Source organism: Ursus maritimus, unplaced genomic scaffold (assembly GCF_017311325.1).
Source record: "Ursus maritimus isolate PB19 unplaced genomic scaffold, ASM1731132v1 scaffold_4, whole genome shotgun sequence".
Taxonomy (NCBI): Eukaryota; Metazoa; Chordata; class Mammalia; order Carnivora; family Ursidae; genus Ursus; species Ursus maritimus.
The window spans coordinates 12,817,020-12,839,067 of NW_024426552.1; the positions used below are offsets into that span (position 1 = coordinate 12,817,020).

Consider the following 22,048-nt stretch of genomic DNA (forward strand, 5'->3'; position numbering starts at 1 on the left):
TTTTTTTTTTTTTTTTTTTTTTTTTTTAAGCAGGGCTGTAGCATGATTAGAGCTCATTTCAGTGTGGTTAAGGTGGATTATGGCTGTGAAAACTGGCATTGTGGAGGATTAACAAGGACTCAACCTGAATGTGGCCAAGGGACGGGTCAGCAGGAGGCGAAATCAAAAAGCCACGTGGAGGTAGAGCTCAGAGGAGCCGCAGAAGACCCGAGAGGGGCTGAGGGAGACGGAGGACACAAGGCGGTGCAGAGGCTGGACAGGAGCAGCAGGGGAGGACGGAGGGGGGGGCCGGAGGGCACCGTGGTCAGTGACGGCAGACAGTGAATCAGGTGCGCCATGCATGAGGGGTCGAATTCGGTCCCTGCAAAAAGATACGTGAACGTCCTAAGTCTCCGGCCCTCCAAATGGGACCTGATTTGGAAACAGGCTCATTGCTGGTGTCGTTATTTCCAGCAAGGTGAGGTCAGACAGCAGTAGGAAGGGTCACTAACCCAAGATGGCCAGTGTCCTTAGAAGAAGCAGAAGGCCTTGGGAAGATGGCAGGAGCCTGAGTGAGGCCGTTGCAAGGAAAGGAACACCCTGGATTACTGGCAAATCAGCAGAAGCTAGGCGAGGGGCAAGGAAGATTCCACCACATGTTTCGGGGGAAGCGTGGCCCATTGAGACCTCTAGCCTCCAGAGCTGTGAGACCACGAATTTCTATTGCTCTAACCCACCTGGTTTGTGGCACTTTGTTACGGCAAGGCCAGGAAAGTAACAGAGAGTGTGAGAACAGAAGTACGTTTAGCTCGCCAGGAAAGGGCTGCCAGTTTTAAAATCACTTCCCCATGGCATCAAAGCAGAAAAAGCTTCCCCCCTTATGCTCACATACCTACAGACAGCAGTGGGAGGGGGTGATAACTTCAGAGCAATTTACAATCATTAAAACTATCTCCACTATAACATACATTATAAATGTGTGCAACATTAAGCCACAAAAGAGAGTCAGTTCACAAATGGGATTCCTCACGAGGCTCCTGACAAGCTAACGAGGCATACTGATTGAATGCTGCGAGGATATGAAGGGCTTCGCTTTCAAACCAGCCTCTTTCAAGACGGACAAGACACCGCCCTTGCTCTCAGCCTTCCCAAATCCATTGCCTCACACCAAGCTAGTCTGTCAATCAGCCTCTCTTCACACTTCTGGAAGCCTCTATCTCACCCCGCAGCAAAGTTCAATGCTGGACTTCTCCGTGGGGGTGACCAAGACAGGCCTCGGGAGTCCTGAAGAAAAGAGAGCTCACAAAACGCATATTCAACACACCTACCTTTGCCCTAATAATACTATGAAATATAATAACCACAACACATAAAACAAGTGTGCCAGGTGTTACCACGGCCAGGCAGGTAAACAATAAGGCTGAGAAATACTGCCCTGTGTCACGCACTTCTTTGCCTTCCCATGGAAGCCAGGCCCCCCTGGAGGGCTCAAGGCTCCAGACTGCATCCAGGGTCCAGTGTTTTCTCGATGGAGCATCAGCAACCCCATCTGCATTTCTGTACTCTCTCTAATCCACCTGGCCTCCCACGTTTCTCTCCCCGAGTCAACTGTCACTCCCGGATGAGCCCCAAGCAACCCTAGCCAAGTTCAGCGTTCCACAAAGCTAGAACGTGAAGAGCAAAGGTGATGAAGCCCCATGGAAAGTCCAGGCAGTGCTCTCCACCCAAAGCCCAAGGAACACCAATGCCCGGGCAGTGTGTCTTTTGGTCCTGACCACGCCACCTCCTTCACTGTCCCCTTGACTTTGCCTGTCTCTTGCTTGGAGGGTCCAAAGGCCATTTGGGGCTAGTGAATGAATAAGAGAGGATAAGGAAAAAAACCCTAGCACGATGTTATGGATCGAATTGTGTCTCCCCAAAACATGTTGAGGTCCTAACCCCCAGTACCTACGGATATGTGACCTTATTTGGGACGAGGGTCTTTGCAGATGACGAAGTTAAGAGGAGGTCATTAGGGTGGGCCCTAACCCAATATGACTGTGTCCTTATAAAAGGGACATCTGGACACAGAGACAGGCACACACACAGAGGGAAGATGCAGGGAAAATGCCATCTACAAGCCAAGGGACACCTGAGACTACCAGAGGCTAGGAGAAAGGCCTAGAAGAGATTCTCCCTCACAGCCCTCAGAGGGAACTGAACCTATTGCATCTTGATTTTAGACTTCCAGCCTCCAGAATCAAATAAATTTGGTTTGTTTGAGACAGAGAGAGAGAATCCCAAGCATCTGAGCAGGCTCCGTGCTCAGTCTGGAGCCAATGACCACCGTGCTCCCTGACTGCCCTCTCCGTCCTTCCCTGTTCCTGTCCAGTCTTAGCACTGACTTGTGTCCTCTGTCTTCCTAAGCCCCTCTCGGGTCCTTTGCAGCTCCTGTGAGCTCTACCTCCATGTTGTCAGTCTCTCTCTCCCTCTGCCCCTCCCCCCCCCCGTACTCACGCTCTCTCTCACTCAAAAAAAAAAAGACATTCCAGTAGAAATTTAAAACACTTTATTCTTCTGAAGGCTATAGAAAGTAAATATACCAGGAAAACAGAAATTCTATTGGCAATGAATAGTTTCAGAGGGTTGGTTAGCTGGTTGGTTGGTTGGTTGGCTGACTGATCGATGAAACTATTTCTACCTGGAATCAGACAGCACGCAGCATTGCTCAACAAAAACAAATCAGGAGTCCAATCAGCAATATTAATCTCCTTACTGAGAGAGGGGGTTGTTTCTAGGTATTATACTATCTGGTTATAACGCAATTCACTACAGTGAAGTTGCCCGACGTGATTCCTGAGGCTGGCCCTAGCTCGCAGGACACCTAGCATATACGGATATATAAATGCCGTGTTTGTTTGCCGGGGCTGCTGTGACAAAATGCCACAGACTGGGGGCTTCAACAACAGAACTTATGTTCTCACAGTTGTGGAGGCTGGAAGTCCAAGATCAAGGTGTCGGCAGGGCTGGTTTCTTCTGAGGTCTCTCTCTCTGGCTTGTGGATGGCCATCTTCTCCCTGCATCCTCACACAGTCTTCCTTCTGTGTGTGTCAGTGTCCTAATCCCTTCTTCTTCCACGGACACCAGTTGGATTGACCTCATTTTACCATAATCACCTCTTTAAAGGTCCCATCTCCAAATACAGTCACATTCTGAGCGACAGGGGGTTAGGACCCCAACACAGGAATCTGGGAGGATCCAATTCAGCCTAAACACACACCTACACAGACGCAAGCTGTGAACCTCCACACGAGGATGCTCAGGACAACAGCGGCTCGACAAGCACCACAAAACACCAGGCACCAGCTCACGAGCCCTTTCAGAGGCAGAAGCCACACTGAGCAACGATATTTAAAAGGTTGCTTATGCCTGTGCACCAATGAGGCATGGCCCACCCAGCTGTTCACGATAAATCAGAAGTTACTTTCCTAATGCTGAAATTTTCCTCTGTCACACTGAGATGGATGAGCCTCTTAGATTACACACAGAGAAACCCAAAACCATCACATTCCTTTCCCGGGGGTGGGGGGGAGAAACACGTCTTTTCAAAGACCCTTGCTTTTGATTCTCTCCACTTGCAAGGAATGGTCACCGAGCCCTTATTAAACTGTCACACTATTTACCCATCCAAGGAAGGAATTGCACAGAGCATACTGATGAGTGATCAGCACATTGGGGGATCTTTCTCTTGGAACTCACAGAGGGAGGGCTCTCAGACCCCAGTCAAACAGCTGCTGTAGCTCTCAACACACAGGAAGTCTCAGCCCTGGGCCCCTCCATCAGGCTGAATGATGACTCAGGAGACAGAGGGGTCACAGGTCTGGAGGCCCCAGTGAAGGGCATTTCCCCCAAGATCTTAATTGTTACATATGCTGGAGTATGTCTTGTGTCTCCTGGGCAGTGAGTGACACAAACAGACCTGAATTTATTTCTCATCTTGCTTATCTCTCTCTTCTCCAGCAAAAGCAACAAAGTGGACTTTTCCAGACAGGAACCAGGACTGAGTTTGCAGAGTTTTACTTGAGATCCTCCAAAACCCTAGGACACTTAATCCATCACTCTTGAAGGAAAATGTTCACTGTAACGCTGTAAGTTCTGTTTGCGGTTCACAGCTCGATTCTGACTCCGGGATCCAGCTTTCTTTGAGGGCAGATCTGATTTTTGTGCATGTTCACAGCACATGTGGTGCCTTACCCAGAAACACCCACTGGAGGGGGCCGTTTGGGACAGAAACCCGGGCCTCACTTGGCTTGCCATCCTATGGGCTCTGGAGGAAAGGGGATATATATATATATATATTTATTTATTTACTTATTTATATTTATATTTATATTTTTTTCCCCTGACATGCTCTGCTCACCAAATCACGCATCACGGAGCTACAACCACTCAGAGGGAGCCCCTGTTTCCAACTGGTCCACCCCGACGGGATGTCTTTTTCTAAATGGTCTGCCTAGTCATACCTTTTCTTAATTCATACAAAAGCCCATACAGGTTACCAGCAGCTCTGCATAAAGAAGGCAATCAATAAATGTTTGAACGAAAAGACACATGATCATCTCCAATGGCCAAGTAAAGATAATGCTTTCTTTAAAGAAGATTTAATTAATTAATTTATTTATTTATCTGAGCACGCAAGAGAGCTCGAGTGGGGTGGGTGCAGAAGGAGAGGGAGAGGGAGAATCTTAAGCAGGCCCCACACCCAGCCCAGAGCCCCACATGGGGCTCGATCTCATGACTCTGAGATCATGACCCCAGCCAAAATCAAGAGTTGGTTGCTCAACCGACTGAGCCACCCAGACATCCCAAGATAATGGTCTTTTAATTTTTTTAAAGATGTATTTATTTATCTGAGAGAGCACGCACAGAAGTGGGGGGAGGGGTAGAGGGAGAGGGAGAGAGAGCATCTCAAGCAGATTCCCCGATGAGCATAGAGCCTGACGTGGGGTTTGATCCTAGGAGCCCCAAGATAACGCTTTAAAAAAAAAAAATGGCTACAAATGGAAAATTTCTCCAGCAGTGACCATTCTGACCTCACAGTACACCTAGCAAATGGCTCTGGATTAGGAAATCAGTCTTAAAAAGGATATTCTGAAAATGGGAAGGGTTTTCCTTGGGAGTAGAGGGAATGATTTCGAAAAACAAGAAGTCATCAGCTTTTTTCCGTTTTCCTCTCCCTTCCCCTAAGCCTTACATGACCTTCTCTTCCACAACAAAGAGATCTTAGACATGTTTTCTTCAAAATTTGACATTTAATACTTAGAACTCCAAAATTAGCCCTAATTCAAGAAGTATTCCTGTCCCAGAGGCAGCAGGAAACAATCAGTAGTCTATTCTCACATCCTGGGACAAAACTGGCAACCAAAAGCAGCGGAGAAGGTACATGAATAAAGCAGCCTCTGGGTGGGGGTGGCTTGGGGGAACGTGTAAGAGCCGGAAACACAGACATTTCAGCGATAAAAGTCCAAGACGAAAACCGCAACCCAGTCGGGGAATCTACAGAGGTCTCAGATGACGGTGGAAATGACGGGGACTTCTAGCAGAGGGCAAGCGAGCAAAGGCAGCACCGCATCTCCAAACCACAAATGCAGAAGAAATCACAACCCTAAAGACAGTAAAACGTTTTGTTGAGTGTTGAGTAAAGAGTTGGCTACCAAACCAAAACATGGGGAATTAAGCTGTCCAATAAATGTTTCCACATCATTCTGACCTGGTAACTCGGTGGGGAATTATCGCTAGATTTCCTCTTTCTTTCGCCGTTAAAATGACTTTCTACCGTTAAAGGATGCCTCGTGCTGAGAAGGTGACCAGAAGATAAGGCCAGTAAGGATTCAACGATCATACCCTCCTCGCACTCTGTCACCAATCTAAGAAATGTAAGGGAGCCACTAATACTTAGAAAGAGCTGAAAGTAAAAACCAGTCAGCAGAGAAGCCATCAATAGTAGGAAGCTGTGAGGCAGAGAGAAGGGTGGACAAAGGAATATTCCCAATGAGCCATAGAAGCTGCTGGAACTCCAGCAGAGGACAGAGGAAGGAAGTGGGATTCCAGGAATGCAGGCATCTAGGCCCCCTGGGGTGCCGAGTGGCCCGAGTGGCCCATCAGGTCCTCAGAGAGGTGTTGACTGCAGGGCTAAGAGGTGCAGTCTTAATGTCCCTCACTTCCCTTTATGCCTAAAATAAAACTCTATCACTCATGATAAACTCTGAGTATCTGTTTCTCACCATCTGAAAAAGCCTCATTCACACCTACCTTTAAAGGTTAAATATAAACATGAAAGTTTAACAGAAGAGAATAACCAACTGCCACTTGCTCACTAACACAATATTGAATATATTTTCAGGATATATATGTGCTTTACACAGATATACATATACAAAATATATGTGCCCATTGTATATATGTATATTATATATACATACATTACATGCATGTCCATCACATACATGCATACATATGTACATTACCTGTATGTATGTATGTATATATACTTTTTAATGCACATATACATATAAATAAGATATATTGGCAGCCAATTAGATATATCAAATAAGATATCAAATCCCCACTGAATAACCATGAATTTTTATAGACACAGAAACGAAAGTTTGGAGGGTTTGAATACCTTGCCCAAGATCACACAGCTACTAGTAGCAGAAAGATGACAGGAACCCAAGACTGTCGTCCCCTAAAGTCTGTGCTTTAGTACAGATACCATTAGGTTCGACTGCAACCGAGTAAAAAACACAGTCAAAAATTCCCACCCAACAACACAAAGAGTTTTCTGCAGACAACAGCGAAACAGGCAAGACTCATACTTTCTTTAGCAATAATAAACTTACAAAGTAAAACTAGTAACCAACCCTCTAGTTTACTTAAGCATAAAAAATAAGAGAAAACTAGGGGGAGAAAAGACTAATGGGTTTGACTAGACAAAAATGAATAGTCTATCTGCCCCCCTCAAAAAAGAAGGAGGCAGAAAATGACTCAAAAGACCAATGACCAACTGGGAGAAAATATTTGCAATGTATCAAAAATAAACAACTAATATCCTTAACATGTAAAAAGTTTGCACAGATCAATAAGACGAACAGGAGAAAAATGGGGAAAAATCATTAACAATAGCTAGTAGAAGAAGAAATACAAATTTTCAATCAAGTACACAAATTATGCTTACCCCTAGTAATTACCAAATGCACTTTTTAAGTCACTTCCATACGTTCCGTCACTCGGCATAATCTTTCCGAAGTGCAATTTGGCAATATGTCAAAAGCCTTCTAAGTATTTATCCTAAGGAATGGCTTCCTGATGTACATACAAGGATAGTAACAGCAGTATCATTGACTGTAGGGAAATGTTAAAAAAAATCTCAATGGCCAACAGTTGGGAACTGGTTTGTAAAATTACAGTAACTATAAATAATGGAATGCTATTTATCACCAAAAATCAAATTTTAAAAGAATATTTAACAACATGGGGAAATGTTCTCTAAGATATTAAGGTGGCGGGGGAAGTAATAAGAACATTGGAATCTCAATTTTGTAGCAAATGGGTTCAAAGGGGAAAAATCAAGTGTGTGTCTATGATTCTGTGTACATATCTCTGAATCACGTGTACGCAGCCCAACCAGCCCAAACACATAAAAATGTTCACGGTGATTATTGCTGGGTTGTGTGATGACAGGTGATTTTTATTTTCCTCTTTGTTTCCACAAGGAAGCACAGATAATTATTAAAAAAAAAAAAAGGACAATTATTTTAAGGTCTCTAAAACAAAATGGAAGTAAACAATGAAGTGTGATTAGTGAAGTGTGGTGGCAAGTGGCTGAGTTAATGATGAAGAGAGTGTATGTAAGTAGCTATTGCAAGAAAAAAGGCGTGGCAACGAACAAACATTAGCCCGGGACTTATCCCAATTGGTGAATAACCTTGAATATTCTGGAACGCACCTCTAAGTGGCCTGGTTTAAAGAATTTTAAAACACTTAAATATCTGGTCAAAAATGGTTTCATTTATTTATTTTTAAAGATTTTATTTATTTATTTATTTATTTATTTTGTTTATTGAGAGAGAGGGAGTGTGCATGTGCGTGCAAGCGGAGGGAGGGCAGAGCGAGAGGCAGAGAGAGAGAATCCCAAGCTGACTCCACTCTGAGCATTGAAGTCCAACTCTGGGCTTCGTCTCACAACCCTAAGATCATAACCCAAGCCGAAACCAAGAGTCGGACACCTAACCAACTGTACCACCCAGGCGCCCCCAAAAATGTTTTTAAAAAATTTTTAAAATATTTATAGTTGGTCATATGAAGAAACTGGTTTATATTAAATGGTTTGTATTTATTTTTAAATGAATATGCCCCCTTTTGTCCAAGATTTTATTTATTTGTCAGAGAGAGAGAGACAGAGCACAAGCAGTGGGAACAGCAGGCAGAGGGAGAAGCAGGCTCCCCGCTGAGCAAGGAGCCCAATGGGGGACTCGATCCCAGGCCCCAGGGATCATGACCAGAGCCGAAGGCAGACGCTTAACCGACTGAGCCACCCAGGCGTCCCCATAAATAAATATGCCCCTTTGAAATCTGGAAGACATTATTCTAAGTCTGATTATTGGAAAGAAACTCTCTTTTACGCCACACACTCTCAGGTGCTTTAATTTAATGGCCTTCTATGACAAAAAAAGAAAGAAAAAAAGCTCATTCTTGATCTGGAAAAAAGGCATCTCAGAGTAACGAATTAGGTGAGAGTACAACAGTCATATAGCCATTCCCTCCAGAGGGAAATTCAAGTTTCATTACATCAAATTGGGCTTGAAATTGCAACTACTGCTCACAAATGTTAGTTTTTAATAGAATAAAATGTCATCCTGTGGGAATGACACTTTACAAACCTGGAGAAGTGTTTTCAAAACAAGGTTTTTTATTAGTATTGCTAAATATAAATGTTCAACTGAGCACTGAGTCACAGACTACGTTCTCTAATTAAATTTTTACCCCGGAATAAAGAATATACTTAGAAAGCTAGACTTCTAATGGGAGCCGCAGTAATTCCAGCTGAAAACCAAATTCCATCAGCGATAACACTTATCTTTATCCATTTGGTTTCACTGAAGTAAGGCTCAGATAAAATGCTAGAATATTCTCATCCCGGACTCCACGGCCGGCTTTCCCTGACGCCTCTCTTCACCTGAGCACTTCCTCATTCCATTTGCCTCCGATGCCCCTTCTCAGCCCAAACGGAGCTTGGAAAAACTGGTCAAGCTCCGGCTAGTCTGCATCCTACGTAAGGGGAAAGCACTGGGTGTTTGGCTTTGTTTTTAATAAATAATCTGTGTTCGTTCCTGCAGGAGACAGTTTGACAAGACTCTAAGGGACTGGTGGGTGGGCTACAGAAGACATGGACTTCATGCAGCTTCACATTTGATTCAAACTTCAAGTCCTCTGACCCTCCCCCCTCATGCTCGCTCTCTCTCTCTCTCATTCTCTTTCTCTCAAATAAATAAAATCTTAAAAAAAAAAAAAAANNNAGACTGATGCTACCAGACCTACTCAACGTAGCTACCAGTCCCCACCACTTCCTTCCCTAAGAAAATTTGCTGCTGGGCGCCTGGGTGGCTCAGTCGGTTAAAGGTCTGCCTTCGCTCGGGTCATGATCCCAGGATTGAGTCCTGCATCAGGCTCCCTGCTCAGTGGGGAATCTGTGTCTTCCTCTCCCCCTCCCTCCCCTTCCCTCCCTCCCTCCTGCTCATGCACAGGTGTGCTCACTCTCTCTCTCAAAAAAATAAAATAAATAAAATCTTAAAAGAAAATCTGCTGCCAAAAAGTGATGCATTTATATTTAGCACAGTATGATATGATTTCTATTTAATATAGATACACACACGTTGGTGTGTCTGTATGTACATACATATATTCATGTTTGTGTGGCATACACACATACGCACACACGCGCAGGCTCGCACAAGGCTCAAGGTCCTTATCTCATAGTGAACTCATAAAAGGTGGCAGCCCACAACCGCTGCCCGCACTTTTGAGACTCAGAGCGCGCGGCGAACCTAGCACAGTGCAGCAAACAGGTGGGAAAGGCGCCCTTCACTCCCCGGGACCACACGCGGAGACTGTCATCACAACAAGCACCCCAGCCATGCCCAGGACTTTGGGCTTTGGTTTATTCATTGCTGATTCATGACCTGATTAGCTGCTCACTAAAACTTTTATTTGAAAACCCTCGGTATGATTCCAAACGCTCTGATGACATGTTCTCTTGAGTGAATCTGGTTTTGCCATTATCTGAGGGGTTTCCCAAAACGGGGGATTTTCATGGTTAACCTTGAGAGAGTCCTGGGCACAAGGGCATGGCTGGCTGGTCACTCTGAAAAATTAACACAACAGTACCTACCACAAGAGGCCATGGTAAGGAAGAAATTATATTATGCAGCAAAGCACGCAGGACACAGCCTGGGAGACCGTATGAGATCCGTAAATGTTCGCGATGATTACTGTTATCAGTATTACATCCGTGTGGGGAAAGCAAAGAGCAAGCACTCATTTCTTTCCTGTAGGGTTTTGGTGATTCAGGAGCGCAAGCAATCCCTGTGTTGTTCTAGGTGGACAAAGGCTTGCTGGGAGTAGTAATTTCATCCTACCCACCCTCCGCAGAAATAGCAAGACTCCCCGACGGCAGGTGTTTCTGTCTCTGTGCTCCGTGGGTGCCCATCACTGCGGCCCATTCTCCCGTGTTCTAGTCACAGAGCTCCAGCAAAGGGCAGGGAGTGACCAACAGAGGAGCGTCATGAAACAAGAGGAGCTTATCAGAGGCAGAAAGAAAGCCAGACGCTTTACCAGAAAGCCACGGGATGGGATGTAAGACAACGAGAACTCACTACGGGGGGATAAAAATGGCAGAAGTAACGCAAACAGGGAGTCGAGAAAGAATCAAATGGCTCAGAGAACAGGCGAGAGAAGCAGGCAGGATTGCCAAATGTTTTGGCAGCCATTTGGCTTAGGAGACTGATAAACTTATTAAAAAATTATAGTCAAAGAGACAGATCCAAACCTCCATATATCTCCATGGGAAACATCCAAAAAAACGTATGTTTGCAAACAGCAACTTCGCCCATCTGTTGCAGTGTTGGTACATTTCTCAGGAAAGAGCTGAGGGTCCATTAACAGTCCCACGACATTGCACAATACTTGCCTGCTTCTGGCCGGTCACCTGTCACTCTGATACCTAGGAGCCTTCCTTAACAAATCCCTGCAGAAGGCACAGCTGCTCGGGGCTGGGATTTTTCCCAAGGAACGCCACCTGGACAGCCTGTTCCGTCTACACATCACTCACACGGGCATACCATGAGCTGCAAGGAGCAGAGACACGGTGCCCGCAGAACCAGTCCCTGCTAACTTCGACACTGTGGTCCCGAGCTGCCCTCCCGTCCCGGGAACTTCAAAGCATTCTTTAATGCACTCAGAAAATATCGACTGAGCACCTTCTCTGTTCCAGGTTCTAGACACCAGGGAAGAGAGCAGTGAGCCCACCTCATGGGGCTTACAGTCCAGTGGGGAGACAAACAATAAACCCAACAACACAGAAATATATACCATGGGGTCCGGGTGAATGTCATCCCCCCCCCAGTTCATATGTCTAAGTCTTGTCCTCATCCATCCAAGCTGCTGTAACAAAACACCATCGACTGGGAGGCTTCTAAACAACGGAAATTTATTTCTCATGGTTTTGGAGGCACTGGCACATTTGGGGTCAGGTGCTGCGTCTGGTGCTGTGTCTACTTGCTGTGTTCTTGCGAGGGTCACGGGAGCTTTCTGGGGTCTCTTTTACAAGACCACTGGTCTTATTCATGGCGCTCTGCCCTCATGCCTAATCGCCCCCCAGGGGCCGCACCCCCAAATACTATCACATTGGGGCTTAGGTGCCAACATATGAATTCTAGGGGGATACAAGCATTCAGACCATAGCAAGTGCCAAGCCCCAGTACCTCAGAATGTGACCTTATTTGGACACACAGTCTTTACAGAAGTAATCAAGTTAAAGTAAGGTCGTTAAGATGGGCCCTAATCTAATATGGCCGGTGTCCTTATAAAAAGGGGAAATGCAGACACAGAGACAGACACACATCCAAGGAAGAGGACAGGAGAGTCACAGGGAGAAGACAGCCATCTGCGAGCCAAGGACAGGGGCCCAAAGCAGATTCTCCCTCACGGCCCTCAGGAAGAACCCATCCTGCCGACACCTCAATCTTGGACTTCGAGCCTCCAGAGCTGTGTGACAATAAATTTCTGTTTAAGGCTCCCAGTTGGTGGTACTTTGTTAAAACAGCCCCAGTGAACTAATCGAGGTGATGAGAAGCCCTTGGAGGGAAGGGGAAGCAGGGGCAAAGAGTGACAAGCGCCATGTTGACCTCTACGATTCCAAACACCAGGGCCCAGTCGTTCACGCCACTAGCACCACTCCCCAGGGGGCTTCTCGGGTAGACAGAAGATCCCAAGGGTCCAAGGCATATTTTCACACAGGTGCTTACACTTAGTGCATTTTATGTCCAAGTCAAGTGGCGGCTATTGCTCCTTTCAAGGTGTTCATTTCCCTTGATGTTCCCCTTTTTCTTTCTTCTCAAGCACCCACCATAAATTCCATCTATTGCGTTTCCCATGAGGAGGTCATGGCACATGGATTCAGAGTTGTTCCGGCGAGAGTCAAGGTTTTCCAAAGATCCGTCCACACCCTATGCTGCCCGACACCCGTGACCCAAGCATATCAGGAGCAGGGGGTCAGGATACCGTGCCCAGTCCAAGGTCACGGTTGTAGAACCAGACTGCCTGATCTGAGCGTAAGCGGCAATTTTAGCCCAATCAGCACAGGTGCTGGCAAACCAAGGTGACCCAAATCCTCACCCCAACAACACAGAGCAGACAGGGCTGGGCAACAAAGCAGTGGCTCATAACATTCTGGGGGGAAATAACTCCTTTTAGAATCCAGTGAAATATATGTGTGTGTGTGTGTGTGTGTATAAATATATATTTGCATATATATTTATATATATACAAATATATATATAAATATATTTATATATACAATATATATACATATATATTTATATATATACAAATATATTTATATATGTATTTATATTTATATAATTATCCATATACAATTTATAAGGGTTCATGGGCCTATAAAGTTCAGCTATGGTCCCTCTCTAGTTAGTGGGATAACCAGGGAAATAACTTCTGCAGTGGCAAGAATCACCCAGAAACAAAGACAAAGAATAAACAGGGAGCAGGAGAAGATAGGAAAGGCCGCAAAATATATCATTGAAAGTCCTTATATATTAAGGAAATACATAAAATGTACCTAGAAATCAGTAAGAAAAAGACCCGAAGCCCAGAGGAAAATGGTGAACAGACTGAAACAATGAACAGAAATCATATGCATATTATTAAACACGGAAATACACTCAACTCACTTGTAAATAGGAGGAGCTATAAATAAAACTGGATACCCATGTTTAATCTACAAGACCGGCCAAGATCAAAAAGTTTAAAGAGGGCCTTGTATTGGGATGCCTGGGTGGCTCAGTTGGTTAAGCATCTGCCTTTGGCTCGGGGTCATGATCCCAGCGTTCTGGGATCGAGCCCCACATCAGGCTTCTCTGCCGGGAGCCTGCTGCTTCCTCTCTCACTCCCCCTGCTTGTGTTCCCTCTCTCGCTGGCTGGCTGTCTCTCTCTGTGAAATAAATAAATAAAATCTTAAAAAAAAAAAAAAAAGAAACCTCTGAATTTAAGAACATGTGTCTGTATGAACAACACCAAAACTTAACCAAACGAATCTTAAAACACACAAAAATGATTAAGAACCAAAAAGAACCCAGTACTAAGGAAGTGCCCAGCTAAGGAGGACAGAGCCGGGTGGTAAGAAGGCGAGATGGTAAGAAGACGTTAAGAAACAGCTCAGACCCAAGTAGTCTTTTGTCCACCGGAATGTCCCGAATCATTAACTCTAATCGACAATAACCCAGGTTCCCACAACTGCTTCAACAACTTTTCCCACAACCCCCAGGAGGGATCGGGGCGGGAGGGTCCCTCCTATTGTCTCTAAACTAGGCGCACCGACCGGTCCACAAGTTAGTCAAACTCCACTGACACAAAGTTCTCCAGAGAAAACAGCACATGAAAGTCTCCTAAAAGTACCCCACACACATCAGAGCCCCCAAGAATTCCAACCGAAGAGAAACATGAGGCGAGAGTATTCCCCAGGACACTGAGAGTGTCTGGAGTGTAGACCCCACCGATGCGCCCTCATTTCAGGTTCAGAGGGATCACAACTGGGTCAGCAAGGTGGGGCGGGGAAGCTGCCCACTTTCTTTATGGAAACAGCCTGGACTCAGATGAAGACTCCCTCCCAGCACGGCCCTGTCTCCCCCAGGGAGCCAGTAAGCCACGGACAGGGGTGCCGCCCCCCTTCCCCTTCAGGGCTAAGGAACTTCCTCCCTGCTCTTGCTGGCGCCCCCCTACGAGCCCCCCCCCCCAGGAACTGCCCTTGGCAAGTGCCCAAGGCCATGCCCCCTTCCCAGGGCAGCCCAGCCAATGACGGGTCCCCTCACTCCTCCAGCTCAGGCACCTGCGTAGGACCATCTCAGCACCGTGGCATGGGGCAGAGGCTTTGCTGAGACTGCACTGGAGGCCAACTCCTCCCCCTGTCTGATGCTGCCCTGCCCCTCCCCACCCCTCCCCTCCCAAGTAACGGTGTGAGTATACTCCGAGACCACATTCTTCTCCCGCTCAAGGCCGGCTTCCCAGGAAACCCCCTGCAACACAAGCCTAAGACTCCTCGGAGGTGCTGTGAGTGGAACTGTGTCCCACAAAAAGACATGCTCGAGTCCTACCCCGGCACTTGTCACTGGCGCCTTACTGAAGATGGCATCTCTGCATATGTAATCAAGGGAGGACGAGGTCCTACGGGATTAGGGTCAACCCTAAATCCAATGACTGGTGTTCCTATAAGGAGAGGCAGATGTGGAGCCAGAGGTGACACACAGAAGAAGGAAGGCCCCGTGAAGATGGAGGGAGAGACGGGCAGCGCGGACCCAAGCCCAGGACATTCGCCAAGGACTGGCCGTAAGCACCAGAAACCGCAAGCGGCCAGGAAGGATCCTCCCCTAGACTCTCCAGAGGGGCACGGCCCTGCTGACACCTGGATTTGGGACTCCTGGCCCTCAGAACTGGTTACTTGTTACGCAGCTCTAACAGGACAGAAGTGAAGGTCAGAGGGGAAAAAAATCTACTCCGGGCATTCCTCTACCCCAGCAAGTGGGCTCTCACCGGCCCAGGGCCACTGCAAGCATGTAGTGAGAAAACGCACAGACGACCCCCAGATAAACCACAAAACACACTAGACCACACCCCTGAGAGCTGGTCCTTGTGATCAAGGAGCGGCGGTTGCCCTCCCTCCCTCTGTCAGGTTATCAGCCTCCTTTGGTCCTATGCAGGCCCCGTGGCTCACCCCCCTCCTACTGGTCATTTTACCAGCCAACAGCACCCCATCAGAGCGCGTGACGTTCAATTCAGGTCGGCACCTGGAAGTGGCCGGGGCCCAGGCTGAGCAGAGGAAGCGCTCTCACCAGTTTGCTAAAAATAAGGCTTGTGGATTTGTCTATGCATTTCCATTAGCCAAGAGAGCAGGTCATTGGGTCACCACGAATAACCGAGAGGGGGGTATGTCCCAAGGGAAATGATAATTCATGCCCAAACCACCCAGTCCCAGAGGACACCCATTCTGGAAGATCACCACCACGATGGCTGACTGCCTGCCTCACTGGAGCGGCCGGCAGCCTGTGGAACGCTGTCGTCAAACCCAGCCCATATGGTGACTCAACACCTGCAGAGAAAATGTAGGGTTGTACGGCTCTTCGTGGGCTCCGCGCAGCGCTGTTGTGCCCATTCCTAAGCTCCCTTTGAAGTCCACGGGACCTGCGCATCAATGAACACTAAGAACTGAGCCCTACGTGCCAATTTCCACCATTCACACGTACTTCAAAAAGATGAGACGGGGCAGGAAGTTCAAAAAGACTGCGCCTGCAACTGCGACATGCAATCTCGGAAATTATAGGCACTGCCTTGTCACGCACGCCACGCTGACAGGTGCTCTTGCCAAACGCCTCCTTCTTGCCAAGAAATCCCTGCTGCGGATTAAGAGGAATTTCCAGTTCTCTAAGCATTTCTTGCTCCTCGGAGCTATTACCCCTAAATTTCTAGCACTTCCAAAAAAAAAAAAAAAAGTACAGGCTTTAGCACCTGTTTGTTTCAGAAATACTTGCTAAAAACAGATCTGCCAAAGGCCATCTCTAAAATTAGTCATATTTCCTGTTCTGCAAAACATAGTAAATTGTATTTTTAGTAACTCCTTCACTCCAGGTATCTGGCACTGTCATGCTCCAAGCATAATTATTGGCAACTTACTAAGCAGGCAACCCTTATTTTTAGCCCCAAAATAGCTCCAACCAAAGTGATAAATAGGATTTTTTTTTAAACCAAGGGTTAGAACAAGATATTTAAACATCTTAACCAATCATTTATGTACCCAACTTTGGATCTTAGAAAGACTTAATCACAAAAGGAGATCCTTTGTGGCATCAACCCCTGGCCCCTTTTTGCAGCCTTGCCTCTGAGATATGCCCTGAGATATACCTGAGATATGCCCTGCTTTTCTCTGTCAGCCTTTCCAACTTTCTTTTAGCAAGTCTTTAAAAAAATGTGATAACGACCTATTATGTGCCAAAACGATGCATTTCTTAGGTATCAGGGACCAATTTCAGGGGCAGCAAGCACAACCTCTCTGGGTCTTTCTAAGTCATCACTCAATACCCCCGTTCGGCAACTCTGATCTTTGTCTCAAAGCCACAGAGAATACTATTCAAAATCTGATTTTGTGGTCCCTTTTCCTCCTCCAATCATCAGCTTCCTGTAGTCACAGACACTCTGCCCTAAGAACGTACCAGCAAAGAGTCTCACAGGACCAAGTGGATTATTTATTTTTAAAGCCGTATTAACAGAGATGACGTCCACTCAAAGCTAGAGAAGGACAGAAGTAGGTGTCACCCAAACCCATTCTTTCTTTTCAAGCAGCAACAGGGCCGTCTAGATCCAGATGGCTTTCAAACAAACAGCTCAGAGGAAAGGCAGGCAAACTACTGCCTGGCAGACAGTGGCGGCTGAAGGAAGCTTCTTGATGAGGCAGGACTGAAGCCTGAGATGAAAGTCAGGGGAAAGTGGTTTTCTGTCATCTTGGACTGTAATTCCCAGCAAGCCGTGGAGAATACGGCCCAAATCTTTTTGGAAATGTGCACCGAGTCGAAATGTAACACACACACACACACCCCCACGGGTCCTAAACCAGCAGCACTCTAGATTTTGGTACAAATCATCCAAAACACAGTGCATAGTTTGAGACTGTACCTGTGAGGCAAGCTATACATGGGTACCCCCTCTTCTTCCCTTTCTCCATCCCACCTTTAGCCTTTTGCAGGAACTGATACCCTACCACAAGCTGCCCCGGACCCTACCACAAGCTGCCCCGGATCCCACCACTCGGGGGATGGCGTGGGGCCATGCATCCATTTCTTTCTTTCTTTCTTTTTTAAGATTTTATTTATTTATTTGACACAGAGAGACAGCCAGCGAGAGAGGGAACACAGCAGGCGGAGTGGGAGAGGAAGAAGCAGGTGGAGTGGGAGAGGAAGAAGCAGGCTCCCAACGGAGGGGCGCGATATGGGGCTCGATCCCAGAACGCCGGGATCACGCCTTGAGCCGAAGGCAGGCGCTTAACGATTGAGCCACCCAGGCGCCCCCATGCATCCATTTCTTACTACAGTGTTCATGACTTAATTTCCCTCCCACTGTGGGATAAAAGTGAAGTACTCTATCCAGAGTATGCACCCCAAAAAGGGGGGCAGTATTGGGGGGAGAGGCTTTCCAGAGCCATTCACATCACCCACTGGGAGGGACACCTCACTTCCCTTCCCCCAGGGTACTGTCACCTCAAGGTTTCCCCTTGCTAGGTTCGCATAAGTACCCCTTCGCCAGCCTGAAAACCCTCTTACTAGCTTGTAAAAGGAGGGCAAGGCTGCACAGAGCAGGAGGCTGACTTCATCTTTGTTTAGTAAGACAATATCCAGAACGCGAGTATGGATGGAGGCTCGTGAACGCAGTAATCCTTCCCAAAGTCATGCATGTACGTGCACGCGCGCGCACGCACGCACACGTTTCAATCTCTACGATCTGCCAAAACCCTAATCTATTCGTTAAGCACTAAAAGTGTTGGATTTGGGAGATAAAAGCTATGAATGACACCCATTGTTTCCTTAAAGCTGGCAATTAAGTGAACTAAAATCCAAATTTCTCATGATGCTTGTACTCCCCGAAGCACTGATTCTCGTGGTTGGAGAACAGCAAATCCGAAAAATCTAGGAACCCTAGGGCCACTCAGCAACTAGAGCCAATCAAACAGTCGAGATTGACAATTTCACAGCCAATTCACGGTCCCCTCCCCTTGCTGAGACGAGGTGAGATTCATTTAAAAAGATAAGACAAGGGATGGCTGGGTGGCTTAGTCGGTTGAGTGACCAACCCTTAATTTCAGCTCAGCTCGTGATCAGGGTCACGGGTTCGAGCCTCCAGGCAGCTCTGCTTAGGAGAGAATCGGCTTGAGAGTCTCTCTCCTTCTCCCTCTGCCCCTCCCTCCCAGCTCACATGCACCCTCTCTCTCTAAAATAAATAAAATCTTAAAAAAAAAAATAAAGATGAGAGAGAAAGGACATGGTCACCTAGGGGTGCAGAGGGCTCCTCCTTTGGACCCCATCTGGGCAAGAACTCCCTGCACAGGTTGTCCTGTGGGCCCAGCAGAATTCCAGAAGCCCGGAGTAGGGCCCGAGCTCAGAGTGCATCCTCGCCCAGTTCAGCCAAGGCCAAGAGCCTTATGTTATGGAGCAAAAATGCACCGGTGAGGAGCCGGGGGCGCAACAGGACATGGGCGGAGAGAAGCCAGGAGAGGCTGAGCGGCAGGGCAGGCGAGATGGAAGTGCTTGTAATGTTGGCCATATGTTGTCAGTATGAAGTCTTGTCTCTTTTTGCTTAAGTTTCAAGCGGCAACACGCACAACCAGACTGAATCCTATTACGTTTCACAGGAAAACAAAGTTCTACTACCCAGGCCAACAGGCATTTACCCAGGCATGGGGAAGTGGGCCCGCTGTAGCTAGCGAGGGGGGCCTCGGCCGTGCACCCAGGCCGGATATGTAAGTTGGCCAGCCCACTGCAAACCAAAGGAGGAAAGTATGCTGTGCTCCCTTTGGACTAGAATGAGGTTAGGAGTGTTTTTTTCTTCTTCTTTGAAGAGTTAGTTGCTCAATTCAGTGAGTTCATTCTGCACACTCCCTTTTTACATGGAAATTCAAACAAGAGGCACTTTTTAAACTACTCACTCTAACCTCACCTACCCAAAACAAAGGTACCCCACTGGAACAGGAGCAGCGTAGGAATAGAGGACAAATGACAAGGGTGATAGAGACCTGTACTCAAATGCAAGAGGCTTCAGGACACAGTGGGGAAAGGAGGAGGGAAACCAAAGGTAGGTGAGACTGGGGACAGGAAGGCAGGGCAGCTCGCCCTAGAATCAGAGCTCCACAGTATGGCGTTCCAGGAACTCCCAGGCTGGGGAGAGGACCCCAGGTCAGTGGGCAGAGGGTAAGTAGGAAGCCTACAGCTTCCCTCTCCCCGGATATGCTGACGCCTCCCTGATCAATGAGCCACCAAAAAGGGTTAGGGGGGGAGCCTTGAGTCTGAGATGACCATGAGCTTGCCCCAAACTTGGGCAGCTGCCAGGCAGCCTTACCACTTGGGACGACCCTGCGTCTGGGCCACTCCACTCCAAAATAAGTCATCCTATGTCGGGGGTTTTCTCACAGATTCAAGTTACAGCTTAGACCCACCTTCGGCAACGCCTGGCAAAGGTTCACAACCATCTAACTTCCCACCAGTCTGCAGTGGGTGCCCCTTCGGGGCTCTGGGGCTCTTCCTTTGCTTTCCTTTCTTCCAGAAAGATATGAAGGCACTTCCCAACCGCCCGACCCTGGGGATATCAGTGTGTAGTTCTGTACCTGCCAGAACAAGGTCCTTACTGCAGCTCCCACCCAGTGGCTGAAGAGAATGGAGGAGGGATGGAGGGAAGGAGATGGGAACGGTTGGGGAATGGAGGGGTGGGTGAGATCGGAAAGCAGAGGTGGGAGGGAATGGGGGGGGGTAGAAAACCCTCATCTGAGCACGAAAAACTTCCCTAGCTGCCCCAGCCTACAGGTGGAAAACGTCCCTGGGGTCACAGCCTTCTCCCACCTCCTAAGCCCAGGAAGGGAATCAGATTCTAAGCTTCCCCAAGGGCTGGCTAACCGGCTTCCCCACCCTCAACGTAATGGCCCACGCAACACAGTGGCCTGGCTCCTGCCCCTCCACTGATGTGGGGCCCCTATGGGACCCAAGAACAGAGCACCTCCACCATCCCCCGCGCTGGTGTCCACCAGGCGGCGCCCTTCGAGGAGCAAAAAGGCTGCGGGTGGCTTGGTGGGTAAACCAGCCGCCCCCCAGGGAAGTCGACCCCAGACCGCCCCTCGGAAAAGGCCGGTAACCCGGCCGCGGCGGCGTGCGCGCGCGCTTGCTGGACTCGTCCCCTCTTTCAAACGCAAGGAAAGGCAGGCGGAGGGGAGGTGCCCGGCCGGGACTACGCAGCCGGACTCCCCGTGCAGTGCTCCCGGCAGGGTCCCCGCCGTTCCTCCCGTCCCGAGGGCCGGGGCCCCGCGCCCCGGGGGACTCACCTTCTCTCCGGTCAGCACGTGCAGCCCCTCGCGCACCTTGGCGAAGGAGCCCTCGCCCAGCTTCCTGCTGCCGATGAGGTAGTTGCCCACTCGCTTGTGGTGCTGGAAGTCGCGGAGCCGCTCGCGGGGCACGCCGCTCACCCAGGCCGGCAGGAAACTTCCCTCGCAGGCCGCCGCCGGCCTGGCCGCGTCCTCGGCGCCGCCGCCGCCCCCGGGCGCCGCCGGCTCGCCCAGCAGCCCGTCCCCAGCCGCCGCTGGCATCGCGCTCGACCGCGGCCCGCCGACTCCGCTCGGCTCCCGCGCTCGCAGCTCCGCCGCCGCCGCCTCCGGCTGTCCGGGCTCCTCCCGCCGCCGCCCTGGGCCCTGCCCCGCCCGGCCCGCGTCTCCCGCGCCCCGGGGCCGCCGCCGAGCGCCGCGCGCAGACAATAGCGGGCGACCGGGGACTGGGGACCCGCCCCCAAGAAGTTCTTCTTCAGAGGGTCGCCCGGGCCCCTGCCAGCACCCCGGGATCCCGGCCGGGTCCCGGCCGGCGGCCGATGACAGTCGCCCCGCTCGCGGGCGCGGGGAGCCGGGGTGGCGGGGGGCGCGGTCGGGTGCCGGGTGCCGGGTCCCGGATCCCGGAGCCCCGGCGCCTCCGCAGCCTCCGCCTGGCCGCCGCCGGCTGGCCCGCACGGGCTCGGGGCCGGCTCGCTCGCTCGTTCTAGCTGTGCGCCGGGGGAAGGCTCCCGCCGGAGAGCAGCGCTCGTCGGGCTGCAGGCGCCCTCTGGAAGGCAGCAGAAGAAAGCCCCATTCAGTTTGAATTTGCAGAAATTCAATCCGGTCGCGGGCGGCGGGAACAGATGCGAGCTCCACTCCGCAGCCTGTGCACTTTCAAATCCCTCGTAGCCCCTCCTTCGCCGCGCGCAACAGCCAAACTCGACCCTCGCCGGAGAGGGGAGGGCCCGGGGAGGGGAGCGGCGGAGTAGGCGGCGGAGTCACCTGAGCGCCAGACGGGGGACCCCGCGCGGCCTCGGAGACGCGCGCTCCCGGGCCGCCCAAGTCGGGCTGCCTCCGGCTGCGCCTCTCGCCCGGATTCTGGGCTTGGGCTTTCTGGACCTTTCGGCGATGAAATCCACCCCCCCGCCGGCCGCACCCACCAGGGGCAGGAGGAAGGGAGGGAGGAGGGAGGGC

General features: G+C 49.3%; 1 protein-coding gene across 1 annotated transcript in view; it reads right to left on the bottom strand.

The window, feature by feature from the left end:
* HUNK (hormonally up-regulated Neu-associated kinase) overlaps positions 1–21,139 on the bottom strand; it is a 101,896-nt gene extending 80,757 nt beyond the window's left edge. The window contains exon 1 of the mRNA XM_040621036.1: positions 20,879–21,139. Coding sequence (XP_040476970.1) covers positions 20,879–21,139 — 261 coding nt within the window. The remainder of the gene's footprint in view (positions 1–20,878) is intronic.
* Between the last annotated feature and the right edge of the window lie 909 nt (positions 21,140–22,048).